Genomic DNA, 20,604 nt, shown 5'->3' on the forward strand with positions numbered 1-20,604 from the left:
GACAAAATAATTGACTTCAACAATTGGCTAAGCTTCTGGTGTCATTCAAAGGGGATCCAGTATTTGTCTGCCTGGGAAGACATGATCGACAAACCACAATGCTTTGCCAGAGATGGTCTGCACCTGTCACCCCTGGGATTCAGGTTACTGGCTAAAGCTCTTGCCACCCCTATAGTGCTTTTTTTAGGCAAGGTTCAAAGGATAAAACCACCACCGTACCAGATACAAGCATGCAAAATCTGAAGGTAATGCTACTCAATGCTAGAAGTCTAAACCTCAAAATGCACTCTCTCGAGGCACTCCTAAAAATGGAGAACATCGATATCTGTGCAGTAACTGAGACCTGGTTCAAGGCTCCAGAGAGCACCCCTGCAATACCAGGCTACAATTCTTACCACACATTTCGGCCACAAAACCAAGACCGAAACACTAAAGGTGGAGGAGTGTTCATATTCACCAAGGATATTCACACCTCCAGGCTAGTTGCCCAACACAATGCATCTGAAATTCTCCAGATGGAACTAACACTAGGTAAGACTGCAATCCAAATCGTAGCTTGCTACAGATCCCCCACCATGCTCCAAGATTCTCACTACACCTTTCTAAACATACTGGAAAATATTAAGATACAACCAAACACCCTAATACTGGGTGATTTCAACTACCCTGCCATTAATTGGGAAAACTACTCGGGTACCAACACCTTTTCCCAACGGTTCTTGGAATTCATAAATTCCAATGCCCTGGATCAACTAATCCATTGTCCCACAAGGGGAGCCATTATCCTAGACCTGGTCATTACCAACATGGGAGATAGATGCTCCACACCAGTGGTCACCCCTTCATTGGTCAGGTCTGACCATAAGCAAATCATCTCTGACATCCACATCCCACCCCCACCCCCCAGTAAGAAAACCTCCTTAAAAAACTTCTCCAAAGCCAACTTCATGCTACTGAAGTCAGAAGTGACAAACTTCACAACACCCATGCAGATGGGATCTGGAAGTTTGACTGCAGAATCCTACACTAAGGCACTGTATGAGCACATCCACTTGTGCATGAATCGTGCCATCCCAAATAGAACCAAGATGCTCTTCTCCAAAAAAAGGAAGCCAATCTGGTGGTCCCCTGCTATAAACAAACTATACAACAGAAGGAAGAAACTGTTGCAGAAAAGAGGAAAATCACAGGATGCAAAAAACTCCCTCACCAGCCTCAGTAAGAAGCTGAGATCTCTCATAAAATCCTCAAAAACTAGTTACAAAAATAAAATTGCCAAAGATTCCAAAGCCAACCACAAGGCATTCTATAGTTATGTCAAGAATCTAAATGGCAATGCTCAGATCTGCTCTGAGCTACAACAGAAGGCCTTAAATATATTGATCCCAAGGATATTGCCAATATCCTGGCAGATCGATTTAGTGCCAACTTCACCCCCTCTTACCCCCTAAAGGGCCCATCTCAATACCAAATGATTGCCAAATTCTGATAATCACGGCCACACAGGTAGAAACCGCACTCTCCAAAGCTAAGAATACAGCATCCATGGTACCAGATGACATCCCAGGCTGTGTACTACATGAACTACAAAATGAACTGGCACCTCGCCTAAGTGTCATGTTTAATCATAGCCTCACCTCAGGCTTCGTGCCCACTGAGTGGCGCACAGCTACAGTTATCCCGCTCCACAAGGGAGGATCTGCCTTGGATCCCAAGAACTACCGTCCCATCAGTCTGACAAGCCTGATCTGCAAGGGCATGGATCACATTATCATGGAACTTATAAACAAAGACATTGGCAACCTTCAAACACTGGACCCACCCAGTTTGGGTTTGTGAAGGGCCGATCTTGTCTCCTGAATCTGATTAACTTCTTCAAATCAGTCTCCAGAGCTGTGGATGAGGGTAAGGTGGTCCACACAGCCTATCTGGACCTCGCCCAGGCCTTCAACACCATCCCCCACTCTGGAATCATAGATAAACTTACTAAGCTGGGCATAAATCCCTACGTCACTTGATGGGTTGCCAACTGGCTTACTGACAGAACCCAGACTGTAAAAGTAGCTGACTCCAAATCCAGCTCCAGACAAGTGACAAGTGGAGTACCTCAGGGTTCAGTCCTGGGACCACTCTTGTTTGGCATCTACTTCTCTGAAGTACAGGCCAACACTAAGGGACTCTGGCTAACAAAGTTTGCAGATGACTGCAAACTGGGAGCCATTACTGAATCCCCAAATGATGTGGATATTCTACAGAAAGGCTTTACAGAAACAGATGCCTGGTGCCAGAGCCATGGGCTCAAGCTTAATGCCAAGAAAATGTATAGTTATCCCCTTTGGAAAAAAACATGTACCCATGAATTACCACATAGGTGGCAGGATGCTAAACATTGAAAGTCTGATGAGAGACTTAGGGACACAGGTGGACAGTGGTCTCACTTTCGATAAATACAACGCCACAACAGTCAAGAAATCCTTCTATGTGGCACACCTCATCACTAAGGGCTTTTCATCCAGAAAAAAGGAGGTCATTGTCCCACTGTACTCATCCCTCAATAGACCCATTATAGTGTATAATGCCCCATTTGGTATGTACCTCACAAGACATCTGCAACAGCTGGAAAGGCCACAGAAATACCTCACTAAAAGAATCACAGGCCTAAAGCAGATGCCATATGCTGACTGTCTAAAAAAACTCCAGCTATACTCTGTGGCAAATCGTCTACTCAGAGGCAATGTCTGCTTAACATACAAGGCCATGTCAAACCCTGAGCTGTTGGACATGCTCCACTTAAAGAAATCCCAATCCCTCAGAGCCACACACTCCAAGGATCTAAACCTTGTCATCACAATGAACAAAACATGCTGGAGGGATAGGTTCCTGACCCAGAGACTCCCCATACTCTGGAATAGACTGCCCATACATGTCAAGCAGAGCGCCTCATTGGCCCTCTTCAAAAGGAACCTTGATGATTGGTAGGAGATAGGAAATTCACCCCGGGGATCATGTCAGTCACCCTGCTAGACAGGGGCCCAGAGAAGTAAATATTGTGGGAAGAAATATCCAGGGAATTGGGAATTGTTATGGCTAGGCTTGCATAGGCCCTAGGGCCGATAGCCTAGTACCAACCTATGAACCTATGAACCCTTTCATTGGAATTTTTAGGTAAGGGAAAGAAGTGGGTAAATTAATAGACTGGTTAATTAATAGATTGGTTAAGTGACGTGTTATTAAGTACATTGGGCATGAAAGAGGTGTTAGTACGCAGAGAGACCCTATCTTTGTGGAAAATGAAAAACGGTTGCGATACCATTAAAGCTTGTTGTTCAAAGACTCTCCTAGCAAAAGTGATGGCCACCAGCAGCACAGTCTTCCAAGTGCAATGCTTTAAGGAAGCCATGACAGCAGGCTCAAGGGGGACTTGGGTGAGTTTTTCCAGTATAAAATTCAAATACCAGAGTGGAGGAACAGGTTTCCTGGGAGATCTGATATGAAGGCCACCTTTAAAAAAAGCTTAACCTCTAGCCTAGAAGCATAGGGAGGGGAAAGAGGCAGACATGCAGAAATGGCAGATAAGTGGGCTTTTACAAAAGAATAATCAAATCTGTCCTTAAGCAGCTCACACAAGTAAGACAAAACTAGAGGGATATACACTGAAAATGTATCTAGCTGTTTCTTTAGCCTCTACCATTTGGACAAGTAGGATCTCCTAGTATTAGGTTTCCTGGCCTCTTGCAGGACTAGAAGCATGTCCTTAGAGAAAAGGTGTCAAAAAGGATCAGAAGCCTATCACCCAAAGAATTAGGCTCATGGTTGTTAATTGTGAGTGAACAAGTGATCCCTTGTCTTGTGTGAGTAGGTCCACCCTGTGAGGTAATTTGTGATGACTGCCCTTGGCTAAATGCAGAAGAACAAGAAACCAGTGATGTCTTGGCCAAAAGGGAATCACCAACAAGATTTTTTGTTTGTCCCGCTGAATCTTGAGCAGAACTTTCTGAATAAGTGGGAAGGGGGGATGCATAAAGAAACATCCCCTTCCAAGATAGTGTAAGAACATCCACCTTCCATACCAGAGGGCCTGGGACTCTGGCACAAAATTGTGGAAGTTGTCTGTTCAGAGGGGAGGCAAAAAGATCTATTTGAAGTGTACCCCACCAGTGGAGAATGTCCAGAAACACATCCCTGTGGAGCATCCATTCGTGGAATTGAGTCATGGACCTGCTTAGCGTGTCTGCCTGAACATTTTGAGCTGAAGGAATGTAAACTGCTTCTAAAGTGACTTTTGATCTCCTAAGTCTGAAGAGCCCACCTGTAAGGAAGATAAGACCCCCCCCCCACTTGTTCACATAACAAAGGACTGTGGTGTTGTCTGTGAACAGTTTCAGGGGACCTGGGCGAAGAGAAGATCGGAAAACTTGAAGAGCAAAAATCAAAGCCCCAATTTCTTTGATGCTTATGTGTTCCTTCCTTATAGAGGGGGTCAAGACCCTAGACTTTCAGGTTCCCCAAGGTTTATCCCTACCCCAGGTCTGAGGCATCTTTGAACAGCTCCTACACAGGAACAGGAAGCTGCAGAGGGAGACCTGGGTTCAGTGAAATTTTCTGAATCCACCACTGGAGTTTTTTCTTAAGACAAGAAAGAAAAGGAAGAACAAAATCCAGGGGATGGGCATGCTGTGACCAGAGAGATTTCAAATACCACTGGAAAGTCTGCAAAAGGCAATAACAGAAGCCAAGCATTTTGTGAATAACTTGGGGCCTTGGAGATTCCAAAAGGCAAAGCACAGAACTGAAAATGAGAAGAAGCAAAATAAAAGCATAAGCATTTCCTAAAAAGGGGATGAATGGGGATATGAAGATATGCATCTTTGATATATTCAGAGACACCAGAAAGGCCTGAGGCAGTAGAAGTTGGAAAAAGGTTTGGAGTGAGGGCATGTGGAAGGTGGGAACCTGCAGAAAGAGGTTGAGTGAGACAGGTCTAGGATAGATCTCTATGGGCCATTCTTCCTGGGAACTAGAAACATGCTTGAGTAAAAATCTCTTCCTCTTTGCTGGGAAGGGACTTCCTGAATGGTTCTCTGTGAAATCAGGTCCTGAAGTACATGAGGGAGAAGAGGAAGCTGGTCTTGAGGGGGTTGAGGGATACCCATGAAGGGAGGAATGGACTTCCAAATAATGTAATATCTGTTTTGAACAATGGAAAGCACCCATGTGCCTGTAGTAATGTTTGTTCAAGAAGAAAGGGAGACAGAGGTGCTGGGAAAGAGGAATATTTGTAGGAATGGGTAGGTAGTGACAGACTACCTGGTTTGTCTGAAAAGGGGAGCTTTTGAGCAGTGGCAGGTTGAGTCCGGGAAGAGTCTTGTTTGTGTGGCCCTTTCTTGTAAGTGGATGGAGGGCTATGGGTCTGTTTCCTCACAAAATGTACCTTGGAAGGATAATTCCTGTGGTACTTAGGAAAAGGGAAAACAAAAATATGCTTATGTTCCTGTAACTCCTTTCCTTTTTCTTGAAGAGATTTGAAAAGGGCAGCAGCATTAGTTCCAAAAGGGGCAGAATTATCAAGAGTAGCTTCCATAAGTTTTGCCTTGATATCATCAGGCAAAGGTTGTAATCTCAACTAAGAATATCTTCTTAGGACAGAGCCAGATGCAGCTGATCTGTCAGATACTTCAGCTGCATCATAGCTGCAGTTTACTGAATGATGAGTCACTTGGGAAGAGGCTGTCAAGAGGGAGGGAAGCTGCACCTTAACTGTAGAATCTGGAAGGTCTGACAGCAGCTGTAAAGCCTGAGAAAGCAAGGCCAAAACATATTTGGACGTACGTGTTTGATAATTAATAGTCCTGAAGGCCAGTGAAGATGAAGTGGAGACTTTTTTACCCAGTCTCTCCATCATCTTACTGTCTTTATCAAATAGAAGCAATGAAGTAGAAGGCAAAAATTTAGAAGGTCTGTCAGCAGACACTGACATAACAGCAGGTTCTGCAGGAGGACATTTAAAAAGAAATTTACTGTCCTCTGGCACCTTGTAAAATCTATCCGGCCATTTAGGGGCAGGAGTTTGAGTCAGGTGCCTTGGATACTGACATGAAGGCATCCAAAAAGGCAGGCAACACATGGGGGTACAGCAGAAGGGAAAGGGGAGTCTATTTGCAAGAGATCATAGTACATCTTCTGTACCTCTGAGATTTGGGAGCAGTCCCATTTAAAGAAGGGTCTCATCCTAGAAACGGTTTCTCCAAAAGAGATGTTGTCCTCAAGGGTGTCAGTACCATTTGACTCTACTTCATGGGAAACATAATCCAAAGAAGAAGCTACCTGGGTGGAATAGGCAAGAGACTCATCTGAAGAGGAAAATTCCTCTTCAGAAGGCTCCTGCTCCAAATTAGAGCTCCTTGGGATAGAAGTGAGAGAAGCGGGGGGGGGGGGCAGCAGAGGTAGGTCTAAAAGCTAGAAAGGCATTAAGGGCATTAGAAATGCCATGAGAGCCTGTCAGTCTGGAGTAGGGTCCTGAGGAGATGAAACATGCTTAAGATTTATTTTCCTTTTAAGAGGAAGATCTGCCTTAGACTGAGAGGAAGGGCCTGACGTATGTCTTCTTTCTGACACAGATGGACTCTCTTCACTGGCTATGTAAAGAGAAGTACTTCACTGGGTATCCTAAGTTATGAGCCGTGGGTCCCCCTTACCATTCTGACCAGATGTCTGCAAAGTCTCTCTGAACATCCTAATTGCAATTTCCTTAGCTATTTCAGAAGCAGTACCCACTGCAGGAAAAAGAGCCAGCAACAGTACAGACCTCTGGGCCTTCATCAGCCTCACGAAGGCTATCTGGATTCAGAGGTACAGCCAAAGATTCGGGCCTAACTTTTTTGACCTTCTTCTTCAGAGGTTCCCTGGACAGACCCAATGTACCCTCCATACTAAGCGCTAGTCACTTAAGTCTCTGGTTCTCCAGATAAATATTTAAGGCAGAATAAATGACTGTAGAGTGTCTTAGGGACAAACACCTTACAAATCGCACAAACCTTGTAATCATAGACAGACCAGATACTGCTCATGATTATCTTTGTGTGGAATCTGTCTTCCACAATGGCACTTGCCTTTCTTGGATGACATGAACCTCAAAAAACATGCAGTAACAATAAGTGAATACAAGAAAAATCCCCATTGGAGCACTTATTTGAAAACAGCAGTCACTTGGTGGTGAGAGAAATGACAGAAGATGGTATTCGGACTGGCAGCATAGACGTTCCGAGTATGGTATGTGCGGATGTCATTTTTATGGCCTATGCACCCTGCTACCTTTGTGTGACATCTCACATACCTTGCAGTATTAAAAATCTTGTATACTGGCTGGACATTTGGATCACCTAGGCAGAGAATCCCTCATGTTATAAATACTGCAACATGGGAATAGATAGACATCTTATAAGATCTGCATCACTGATAACATTTCTTTGAAATTTATGTGCTTTGTAATGACAGAAGGACTCCAGTCCCCTTGCACTTGAACTCCTCTGTACACTGCTCCCAAAGCAAGATCTGTTGAGTCTGTCTGGACTGAATAAACTGGGGTCTGGAGGGAGAAGGATGAGTCAGGATTGAAAGACATCTGATCGCTCAACCACTGCAACTCTCATTTCATAGTACCTGGAAGGCTAAAGGATGCGGGTGCTGGGTAATACAATTTTTTAAGTACCACTGAATCTTTCTCATGTAGAGTCTGGCCAGTGGTCTCGTGAAAATTATTGAATCCATGAGGTCTAGAATTTTGAGAAACCCTCATGCAGAGGTAGCCTCTTGAAGAGAGAAATCTCTGAAACTGTTCTGAAAAGTCAGGGCTTTGTCTTCTGGTAGAAAGATCATATTTTTTTCTGTGTTCATCATAAACCCCAAGAAGACAATTGCTTCTGAGGGTGTGACAAAAAACTTGTGAGGGTCAAATTGAAGTAGAAAGTAACTGGAATGTGATGATAAACATCCTACAAATGTAAAGTCACAATGGAAAAGTGGTCAGGAAGAAGTGGTTGGACCATCTGCAGGGTAAGCATTTTGAATCTGGGTTCTTTCTGAAAGGTATTTAGGTAAGATAAATCTAACACTGATCTCTATTATAGCTCAGTTTTTAGGACCAGAATGATTCTGCTATAAAATCCTTTCCTTTTCCTTCTGTGTGGCAGGAACCAGTTCTATAATCCCTGCATGAAATTTGTGAAGGAGTACCAGACAAAACAAATGAGTAGGGTCTGGAGGCTGTGGGGGTATTTCCCTGAAGGGAGGAGGATTTTCTGTTCACTGCCAAGAGTATCTTCACAGAATTATTCTCAGCACCACTTGTATGAGACTATTTGTGTCCAGGCTGCTGGGTTGAGTGAAAACCTGGGGAAATGGAAAGAGGAGGAGGGATAGGAAAGGTACTGGATTGCAGGAGTCTTGGCATAGTCATTATTCAGCAGAGGAATTATCTTTTTTGGGAAATGAACCTCTTTTACTCATTTTGGAAGCATTATCCTCCTGCCATTTACTCGTGGTACCCTGGCTCTTGTTAGGCTGGGATTTTGGTTTGTTCTGCTCTTTAAAACTGAACACCTTCTTAGGGGAGAACCTGAGAATATGAAACATATTAGATACCCCATGCATCAATTTACCTCTGTCATCCCACTACTTGAGAATCGGAGTAGCAGTAGGACCAACCACAAATTCAGAACTTAAAGGAACATTCAAATTCTCATTTTTTAAATCCTCAGAAAAGTTCTGGTTATGTAACCAAGCATACATTCTCAGTACAACAGAAGCAGCTGCATTTCTAGAAAATGTGTCCACACCTTCCAAGAGACTCCTCAAAGCATGCTTCAAAACCTGAGTCACATTAGAAACAATCTTATTCATATAACACTTCTGCTCAACAGGCAAAAATACAGAAAAGTCATATAAACTCTAAGCACATTGCAACATAAATTTCCACATGAAGCTCTGATAATGTAAAATCTGAAAGACTAGATTGAGCAATTTTTTTTCATGAGATTCTAACCAGTTGCCAATTTTATCTGGTGGTGTAAAATTAGAAGAAGCCAAGGCTCTTTTGTTACAGTTGGCAGCTGGAGAAACTGCAGTTGAGTCAGCTGACACAGGAGAAAAGAGAGCTGCAAGATCAGAGTACCCTTTCCTCACAGACGTAAGAATTGGTTCACTACTAGTCAAAAGGGTTTTACATGCAGTTTTAGAGACATCTTCTAAAGACTGTAACAGAGAAGGAAAAGCAAAAACATTTGTAATCTCATCCTCAATAAGGTCATAAACTCTGCCAATCTATGGTGTATCTCCAGACTGCTTCCAGTCAAATGCATCTCTAAACATACCTAGTACCTATGGAAAGGTGAACACTTTCTTGGGTTTTTGAATATGTTCACTTTCCAAAAGAATCACACTGGATGAACTAGAGTGTTCAGTATTGTCTGCCTCACAGCCCCCATAAAAACCTGAAGAGCTAGATATATCTCTAGAGAAGGTAGCCCCATAGTCATTATGAATAGGAGCATCGTCTCTGAGATTCGCCGACTGGAAAACATTCTTAACTAGGGAAACCACATCAGCCCTATACATGGTAATAACCTGTCAGTCATGCGGTGTAGTTTCTGTTTCTTCTTACTATGAATTACACTGGAGGACAAAATATCTGGGGACACAGTATTCTGTCTGGCAAGGGATCCCTTACCCCAAAACTCTCCTGCACCTAAAAGTTTGGTTCCCCCATACCTGCACCATGTACTGGAAGAGCCCTGGAGAATGTCCAGGAAACATTGTGCCTGCAAGTTAGAGACAGCATATGTTTCCCAGTCTATAGAGGCATAGTTAAAGCCTCCCATGAATAGAGTATTTGTTTGGATAAAAATTACCTCCAGTAGGTCTAGATAAGAGTTGTGAGGATTCTTGAGGCATAGATGGAGACGTATAGCTTGCTAAGATATAGTAAGGGGCTCTATCTAAGATGATTTGCACATGGATGAAATCCAGGGTTTTATCCTGTTTAATCAGTCTCTAATTTCTCCAAGTCTTTTGAGTTTCTAATACCATGATGGGAATGGACCCCATTCCTAAGTCAAAGTACAATTAAAGTTCATGAAATTAGTATTGTTTCAATCTTTGATGTCAGTTAAAAGTGCTCTTCGGAGCACCTGCAATGTGCCCAGTAATGTCTCCTTCTGCAGTTCGTATGGAGTTGCATGTATTGGTAACATATCTAAATACAATTGTAAATTCTTTTTTATAAAACCCATTGCTCCTACTACTATTGGAACTGCCCGGGCATCTTTCTTCCACATTGCTCTCGTTTCTGCTTGAGATCCTGATAATTTATGACTTTCTGTCTCTCTGTACACAAGACACTGTAGTCACTGGATATGGCAATTTCAATTATCAGTGCTACTCTTGTTTTCTTTTCTTGGACCACTATATCCGGTTTTCTAGCATCTACCTTTTGAACTGTTGGTAATGGATGATCCCATGTGATGTAGACTTCTTCATTTTCTATGATGCTTTGTGGCTCATGTTTCCAGTGTTTTTTGGCCACTTCAGTACCATAATGTTTGCACAATCTCCAGTGCAAAACTCTCTCCACATTATTATGCCTTTCAGTATACAGTCCTGCCATTAGTATGTCTCAACCAGCAATGAGGTGTGCAACTGTTTCAATTCGGTTTTACAAAACCTACATTTGTCTGTTTCTCCCACGTGTTCACTGAACTTTATAAACCAACGTGTATGCAGCCCACTGTCGTGGGCAGCCAATATTAACCTTTCATCTCTTGGTTTGAATTCGCCTCTCCTTAACCATTCCTGTGTTCATTCCTGATCAACATGAGGTTCTTCCAGAAGTTTTCTATACTTGCAACTATATGCTTTTTCCACATTTCTTGGCCTCTCATCTGATCCCTCACCTTATTTTCTTTATTTTGTTTTTTGGCACATTCAGTTGCTACCTGATTTTTATCTACTTCTGGTTTGATATCTATTCCTGATTGATGCCAATAAGCCTCTTCTAGATTAAGCAGAAAAATCATTTTAGATTTAGTCTCCTCATGCTTCAAAACTTTCACTACATTTGGGTCTTGTGAGGTCAGCAGATATGTGTGGAGTCCCACGATTGCAGATCTATACCTATAATCAATTTCAAGGAGGTCCATCCCTCCTTCAGAGCACAGAATATATAATCTTGATATGCACTGATTTTTTACAGATTTGGTGAGCATGAAGCATCCTTATTGTTTTCCTGTCTAATCTATCCAACACATTTTGGGGCCAGTCAATCACTCCAAAACTGTAAGTTAGGACAGGATGTGCAAATTGGTTTATAGCTTGGATATTGTTCCTAGATATCAGTGCTGCTTTCAGAATTAATTTAAGTCTTCTGAAGCATTCCTCCTTCTTGCTCAAGTTCTTTTATATCACATTGTTGTCCCAAACTGATGTTTTCCTGGCATTGCAGCTTTCTTGCTTTAAAGGTTGCTTTTGCACATTTATCAAGACCAAATTACATTCTTATATCATCTGAATAGGTTTTGACAACTTGCAGTTGGGCTTTCAGTTCCTCATCTGATGAGCTATACAATTTTAAATCATCGACAAAGAGAGGGCAAGAAGTATTTACACTTTGTTGTTTTCTAGGAGCCAGATTATAGCCATGGCCTAAGCTGTTGAGTAAACAGCTTAATGGATTAAGGGCAAAGCAGAATAGTAATGGTGACAGAGACTCACCCTGGAATATCACCCTTTGAATTTTTATCCCTGGGATGACAATTTATCTTTTATAATGGCCTAATTTCAAAGGATTCTGCCACTGTTTCATGGTCACTGTAATGTAGTCAATCAGTGTAGGATGTATCCTATACATTTTTAAGCACTCTTTTATCCATGAATGAGGGATACTATGAAATGCTTTTTTGTAGTCAATCCATGTCATACTTAGATTCTTCCCCTTTTTACAGTTCTCCATTATTTCTTTATTTAACAACAAATGATCCTTTGGTCCACATGCCTTTCTTTTATTGCCCTTTTGTTCTACTGCCATAATTGAGTTTTCTTCTAAATGACTATAAACTCTGTCAGCATCAATTCCCGTGTATAGCTTATACATCGTCGGAAGGCAAGTTTATAATAAGGTCTATAATTTTTAGGGTAGTTTGCAGGTTCACTCTTAAGTAGGAGCATTGTTTTTCCTGTTGTTAGCCAGGTTGGTGTCTGTTCTGGGTGCACATATAAATAGTTCTTCCTCATGGCTAAATCTTTGTGCAAAGATGTTAATACTTTTAACCAGAAGTTAGGTACTGCATCTGGGCCTGGGGTTTTCCAATTAGAGGCTTTTCTTAACTTTGTTTCAGTCTCTCTAGCTGTTACTTCATCCCATTTCATATCCTGTACCTTTAAACTTCTTATTCTTTCTTTTACTCCTTTTATTCATTTAGCATCTTTGTTATGTTCCACAGGGTCTTCATAGATACTTCTCCAAAATGTATCTATTTCTTCTTTATTGGCAGTCTTTCAATTCCTTTTATCTTATTTCCAAGTTCTCTAGAAAACCTTTTTAGGTCCTCAATAAATTGCTTATTTTGCACTTTTCTTTTATATTTATCTTCGTATCTTCTAAGTTTTTCTGCCTGTGCTGAAATTTTTAGCTTGTGTTTGCGATAGTGCATGATAGATCCTGGTATGTTCCAATATTGCACATTGCTTTTATCACATCTATCTTTCTTAATATTTTTGTTGATCTGTTCCCTCTTCTATAGTCTTCTAACAGTGACACTTATTGTCTTAATTGCTTTATAATTTTCTCTAGCCGATATTTCCATGATGGTATTCGATTTCTCCCCTTCTTTCTCTCACCACCCTGTGTTCTTGTGATAGAACTTTATCAGTTATTAATTTAGTTGTGCAGTAATATATCCTGTTTACTTCTGTTATACCACATGGATCTCTATGAACAGTCCCAATTACGGTGTTCATTTGTCTTATCAGACTTCTGACTTTTTGGGTTTTATTAACCTTCTGCAGTCTATTTCTTTCATTGATCTTGCTATATCTGTCCATGTCTATTAAATCAAGCAGTTCTCTTAGCTCATTTTCTTCCAATCTGAGGGCAGATCCCTTGTTTACTAATTCCTGCAAGCATTCTATAGAAAGTTCTATAGTATCTTCCTGTGACACAGTCTCTTCAATTTCATCCTGTGCTGTCTGTTGCTCTATCATATGGAAACTCACTGGCCTACCTGTCCTCAACATTGACTGCATCACAGTTTCCTGTTCCTTCCCTTGTTGTCTAGCTTCAAGTGAAGATTTATACTGGTTTCCTGTTTAAGGCTCCAAATTATCTTCATATGGCACCTAACCAATTGCTTCCTGTTCCACTGGTTTCCCCTTAATTTGCATATCCATTACTCTATCCTGTTGTGGTGCTTTCTGAATTAGATTTTCTACACTAAATCCTTCACTTTGCAGGTACTCCATAACCTCAGTTTCTATTTCTTTAACTTCTCCATTACTAATCTCCTTTTCCTCTTTGTCTTATTATTATTTTTGTATTGTAAAGTTTTCCATATCTGGATTCCTTTGTCTGTATTTCTCTTCAAATATCTTTGGTGCTGCTCTTTTTGTATTGATTAGTTATGCTTTCTCCTTTGCATAAACATTACACCACATTAAATCTCTTTTTCTTTCCCATGTCCATATTTCTTCTTCAGAGGTTTCCTAATCTTCCTGTTTCTCCCTGTTTTGTGGACTCACTCCATCCAGGCATTCCACAACTTCAACTTTTATTTTTTTAACTTCTAATTTACTGATCTTCTTTTCTATGTTCCATCTCTGTGATATTTTTTTTATTGAGAAATTTTCCATACCTGGATGCCTTTGCCTCTATTTCTCTTCAAATATCTTTGGGGCTGCCTTCTTTACACTAATTAATTTGGCGTTCTCCTTTGCATAAATATTGAACCATATCAAATCTCTCTTTCTTTCCCAATCTCTTTTTCTTTCTTTAATCAGCTTTGAGGTATACTTGATGGTGATGTAGATTGAGACACCCACTCCTTTAGGTCCTTTCTGTGTGGCTGATGGTCTAAATGTGTGAAAGGCACTGTAGTCTTGCATTACCAGAGTACTTCCTGTGGCTTTAAACCATGTCTTGGTGACAGTGCAGCCATCTATATTCTCCAGAATGAGGAGAACTTACTGGGTATGGAGTTTCTTGGTAATGCTTTTAGGACTGAGCAGTAACACCTTTAGGTTCCTTTTGGTTTTATTTACTATATTGGTAGGTTTGTCTCTTTGGCATTGCCTAAAAAAGTCTTGAAGGAGGTGGATAAAACTTTAGCCAAAATCTGTTAGCCCAGAGGGACATATGTGGGCCATTTTGACAAAGTAACGTGGTCTGTTCACCATGTCCTCTGATGCTGGTGGATACTGAATTTGTTCATACTGTGGCATCATCCTTTGTGAAGGTAGACTGCTACTCATTGCAAGGCACATACCAGTCAACCACATCCCAGGTCATATACACCAACATGGACTATGACAGAATCATACTGGTACCTGTGGTGCAGTAATTTGAGTGTGTGTGTGTAACTTGACAGATTCTGGCTCCAGATAACTGACTGTAATCTTCTCCTTGTGCAGTCTGGTGAATGGGGCATCTGTGTATCATGCACTGCAGTCCCTTGTCACAATAGTCCTGGATAAATTCTTTACTTGCCTTATGGTCTTTGTTTTTGGGGATCTATTTCACGTAGGCTTTTGTACAGATTTGGTACACATAGTACATACAGTATATGCTGTTCACAAATAAAAACTTCAGTTCAATGCATTCTAAATAACAGATATTTCAATAAAAGAATTCCAGTGAAAGATATATAAAGAGTGTGCGCAAGTTGAAAATATATATTGAAACAACTCGAACACATGCTATCAAAACTATGCAAACACATAGACTAAGCAATGCATAAAGACGATCGCATAACTGCGACTTGCCTGTGGAATAAAAGCAGAAAACACAAAACGCAAAAAATTTTCTGTTATCATCTAATTAAGTCCATTCCATCGTAATCAATATGTAACCCTGTGAAAGATCCTAACATTGAATGCGATGCACCCAAGCGCAAGGAGACAGTTATGTATTTCTTTACATAAGGCATTTTTATAAGGCGTTTTTATTAGCGCATCTGTAGCAATACCCAGATCGCTATGCCTATATGTTTTATAGATGAATACTATAATATTTTACTGTCATATAGATGTATATATATTTTTAAGCAAAACTAGGAAGTGACGTTTTTTATGTGTCTCTATAAAATTATAACGGATCTGATGTAACAACTTACGTCTGATGAAGCGGAATACCGCGAAAGCGCTCACGTTCTTTATTAAAGCTGTGTTTGAATATTCTATCTCCTTTGGGTTTCGTTTTTGAAATTTGACAACAGTGATTTGACATCTTAACTGCTCTTTTGGAACAGCATTTCACCTTCCTGGATTGGGTATTGTTTTGTGCTTTAGCTCACTTTCTGGGTTTGGAATTTATTCTTTACGATATATATATATATATATATATATATATATATATATATATATATATATATACACACACACACACACACATAGATATATACATATGTATATATATATGTGTGTGTGTGTGTGTGTGTAGATGTATATATATATATATAAAATATATATGTATATGTGTATGTGTATATATATATATATATATATATATATATATATATATATATAAAATATATATGTATATGTGTATGTGTATATTTATATATATATATATATATATATATATATATGTGTGTGTGTGTGTGTGTGTGTGTGTGTGTATGTTTATATATATATATATATATATATATATATATATATATATATATATATATATATATATATATACAATATATTGTTATATATATTTTTTTTGAGGTTGACAGTGCATGGATGGAGCTTGTATTGTAAAGAGTGTGGCTACTTCACTTCTTTTGCAACCTCATCCCCAGTTAAACCATCATTTAAATTTATAATCCCCCATAAACCTCAATTTCACATAATTTGTTTAACTCTTACCCTGAAACTCTATGCAAACAACATTTTGTTTAAGGAATTTTACAACTTCAGGTAGAGTAGCTACTCCTGAGCAAAACCTTACAAATATAAAAACAGCATGTCAGCCACTAATTACATCATTTCTACATGAAAATACTACAAATTATAATCTTAATTACAGATGGAATCAATTTTGAATTTATATTTGACTTCATTGAGCCACAAATATTTAATCTACAGCAACAAATCAGACAAATACACACACTGCCCAATTCTTTGTCTTCCATTCTCCAAAACCATATTAATCATTATCTTCTTGCTAGGCAGATACTGTATCTATTGGCATTGATCCATAACAGACCACTTCACATTTTCCCTTAACACATTGCTTCAACACAATAAAAAACAGATCTCATCTGAACAACCCCAAAACAACTTAACTTTTAACATGCAACCTTTCAAAAGAATACGTTTACACTGCTCTACATCACTACATTTATATCCTGAGATCTGGCGATAAAGAATCTAACTAAGCCCCTTGCATACCTACTCTCTGCACAATCTGTTCCTCACCAACTAAAATTAACTACATAGTCATTGTTTCTCTAAACAAAATTAGTACTAATAACAAATGGTCTATGTAGAAGGCATGAATAATCCTCATTCAGCTAAAGTCTTAAGAATTATTAGAATCCTGACTTAAAAATGATGGTTGTGTTCTGTCTACATGCAGCATTACTACAGTTGTAAAGTATAACAAGAGACCAGGTGATCTCACAGGAGTTGGAATATTGTTTTTAATAAAAAAATACCTCTAGTAAAATAACTAGTGTAGCAAAACACACACACACACACAAAAACAAGAAACTATGGGTGAAACAGCATTTACCATTCATTCCTATCCCCAGTTATTTCCTCTGTTATCTAAGCAAACTATTAAATCCTTGGTTGTCCGAGTCACAGTCATTGCTCCATCCTTTTGCACATCAAAGCTGGCTAAGCAAGGTACTAGAAATGGATATGCCTTTTCAATGATGTACTTTTCTTGTGGCAAGACCTGACAAATCAGTAATGTTACAATAAAGATTTTGTTGTTCACGTTACCTTGTTTTTTCTCCAAAAGCTGTTTACAATGAAATATGGCTTCTTTATTTTCTTGCTTTTGAAATAGAAGGTCAGCCAACATCTAAAACAAAGAGAACATGCTTTTACATTAACAATCAGCTTACAGAGCAATGATGCAAGTTGGCTGATATCCTGTGTACTTAATGAGTAAAGGACTAATTATTCTTCAGGTGTTACTAATTAACGAAAAGACAGAATCCCAAGTCACTGCTGATATTTGCCTCTAAAAAGTTTATTCATTCACAGAAATGCCTGATTTAAGTGTTGCACTGTAGGTATACTTTTATGCTGCTAACATCTAGTTAAGCTGCTAATTACGTTTACTTACAGGCATGCACAATCAACATCCTGACATAAGAAAGATGTGAATGCAAGAAGTGATCTATGCAATTAATAAAAGCTTTATGTCTTGTGCTCAAAATTTATTTTCTTTATTATTTATTTTATTTGCAGTTGTTTAACCAGGATATTCCACTGGGCCTGAAGAACCTGTTTTCAATAGAGTCCTGGGGAGAAAAGCTCCTCATACAGATTACACAAAGGATAATATACACACATAGATTGCATGAAGATTACAGAGGTAAACAAACTAAGATTAATATACACACATAGACTGCATGAAGATTACAGAGGTAAAACAGACTGATAAAAAGCATTTCAATCAAAGTTAATAATGTCAAAAGTATAATTTTTTTTCCTTCTTCTCTAGTAGGATTGAGGATAGGTAGTTAGATGCAGTAGGTAAGGAATTGCTAGATACTAGTAAGGAGCTGTATAATAGAAGCAAGCAAGAATTTGTTACCTGGGATGTGAGAGAAGGAAGGGAAAGAGTGTTGAAGTAAAGTGTAGGTTATGAGGGATGGGAGCAGGAGCATTCCCATGTGGAAGTTAGATGAGAGTGGAGTGATTTTTTAAAGGATGGGAGGCTAGTAATGGTACGAATGGAGGGGGGAAGGGAGTTCCATAGGCGTGCTAATGAGTATGATAGGACGTATTGTCCTGGGGGGTGGAGGGGTCTGTAAACTTCTATAAGGTTTTGATTGTTTAATCTGAGAAGTCTTTGAGTGTGATGCATTTTAAAGGTAGTAGAGAGGGAGGGACAGAGGGATGGCTGGAAAATGAGTTTGTGTGCACAGGTGAGCTGAGTGTAGGAGAGGTAGTTTGGTAGCTCTAGCCAGTTGAGTTTATGGAGAGGTTCACAGTGATGGGTTGATGATTTGTTGCTAGTGGAGAATCTGGCAATTTTATTGTAACAAGAGGACAGTTTGGTTTTGACAGATGATTGTAGGTTTGTTAGAAGAGGGGCTCCATAGAGAAGGGAGGGTAAGAGAAATGTAGTAGAGAGAGTAAGTTTAGTAGCTGCGGTAAGGAACCGATTGTGTCGGTAGAGCATACCAAGTTTTTGGTGAGTTTTTTTTATGTTTAGTAGTAGATGGGAGTTGAATTTGAGCCTGCCATCGATTTGATTTCAGATACCAGCTCAAGAGGTATTGTATTTTGGCTGGTGATGGAGAATAAATTTCGATCGAAATTCTTAGTTTTAGAGGAGGTAAAAATCATAAGTTTAGTTTCAGCAGCATTGAGTGCTAGATGGTTGTCTTTCATCCATTGTTCTGTGGTAGAGAAGGTATCTTGACTTAGTTTTAAAAGAGTTGGGATGGATGGGGCAGCACAGATGATTGTGGAATCATCTGCATATTGGATAACGTTAGCAAGAGGGACAGAGCGGTAAAAGTCATTAATGAAAATGTTGAAGAGGAGGGGGCCCAGTATGGAAACTTGTGGGACATCTTGTGGGGGTGATGAGGAAGGAGGAGGTGGCCTTTTTCCATTTGACAGCTTGTTGCCTTTTGGAGAGATAGCTGGTAAACCATTTGAGGGAAGAGGGTGAGAGGTTTAGGTTAGCTAGTTTAGTAAGAAGTAGGTTATGAGCGATAGTGTCGAAGGCCTTAGAGAGATCATGAGGTATGGTAGATACAGTGAAGCCAGAATCTCTAGCTTTATTCACAGTTTCAAGGAAGGAAAAGAGGGCAGTCATAGTGCTATGATGGGGTCTGAATCCGTGTTGGGTAGGAGTTAATAGGTTGTTGTCCAAGAGATGGGGAGGAGTTGAAGGTGGTTACATTTCTCTAGGACTTTAGAAATGGGAGAGAGGATGGCGATGGGATGGAAATTGGAAATATTAGTATTATTTCCTCCTTTGTGCAGGGGAATGATGTAAGCTTTTTTCCAGATTTGAGGAACAAGACCTTCTTGGATAGAGCGGTTGATTAGGATACTGATAGGGAGGGCAATGGCTTCAGCAGCTATGCTGAGGAAGTATGAGGGAATGTTATCAGGGGCATTGGTGCATGGTTTTAGTTTCTGCAGGAGTTTTCTTATAGTAGAAGTAGGAATAGGTTTAATGAAAAATGGAGGGGGTTGAGAGGGTGAGGAATGAGAGAAAGAAGTTGGAGGGGGAGATGGGTGAGGAGAAGTGGAGGTAGGAGGTGGATTGTTATTTGAAAAAGAAGAGGTAAGTTTGGAAATAGAGTCAATGAAGAAAGAATTGAATTGGGTAGCAAGATCAGGGTCTTGTACATTTGGGGAGAGGTTAGGGTTTTCTGTAGTACCAGGTTTTAAGAGGGTAGTTATACCTCTCAAGAACTTTTGTGGGTTGATTTTATGGTTGCTTTGAAGTTGGACAAAGTAGTTTTGACGGTCTGCTGAGATAAGCTTTTTAACTGAGTTACGAAAAGTTTTGTATTCATTGAGGCAAGATGTAGATTTGTTCCTCTGGTATTGTGTCCAGGCTTTATCTCTAAGGCGCATGGTGGCTAGTGTACTTTTAGTTAACCAGGGGGTGGCTTTCCTTTTTATTCTTTTGGTTATTAAGGGAGCATGATTATTTAGGAGATGTAGGAAGGTAGTATTAAAGTGAGTTATTGCATTTTCAAGTGGTAGAGTTTTTAGAGGGTACCAGTTAAGTGATTTAAGGATGTCAGAGAAAGCTTCTGGGTTAAGGTTTCTATGTCATCGGGTAGTTAAGTAAGTATGAGTAGCTAGTAAGGGAGAAGGAAGACGTCTAGTGAAGATGGGAAGGTGGTCACTGAGGGAGTCAGGGAGGATTCCACTGTCAGGATAGTTGTGGGGGTGGGAGACTAGAATCCATTCTAAAATGTTGCCACTAGTGAAGTCTTTGGATGGCCTAGTTATGGAGTTGATGAGTTGAGAGTAGTTGTATAGGTTGATGTTGAGGGGGTGAGTAGGGGACTGAATGGAGGACCAATTAATATTGGTGTCTCCCATGATTATAGTTTCATTACAGATATTAGTTGATAACCAGGAGAGGATTTTTTCGAGTATTGGGATATTGTCTCCAGGGGGAATGTAAAGAGAGGCAAT

At 39.9% G+C, this 20,604-nt stretch overlaps 1 protein-coding gene across 1 annotated transcript in view; it reads right to left on the reverse strand.

Moving 5' to 3' along the window:
• LOC122798197 (tetratricopeptide repeat protein 21B-like) overlaps positions 1 to 20,604 on the reverse strand; it is a 1,733,894-nt gene that overhangs the window by 188,526 nt on the left and 1,524,764 nt on the right. The window contains exon 22 of the mRNA XM_044066946.1: positions 17,200 to 17,281. Within this exon, the coding sequence (XP_043922881.1) occupies positions 17,200 to 17,281 (82 nt within the window). The remainder of the gene's footprint in view (positions 1 to 17,199; positions 17,282 to 20,604) is intronic.

The sequence above is a fragment of the Protopterus annectens genome, chromosome 3.part1 (genome assembly GCF_019279795.1).
Source record: "Protopterus annectens isolate FY-2018-M chromosome 3.part1, PAN1.0, whole genome shotgun sequence".
In the NCBI taxonomy this organism is placed as follows: Eukaryota; Metazoa; Chordata; order Ceratodontiformes; family Protopteridae; genus Protopterus; species Protopterus annectens.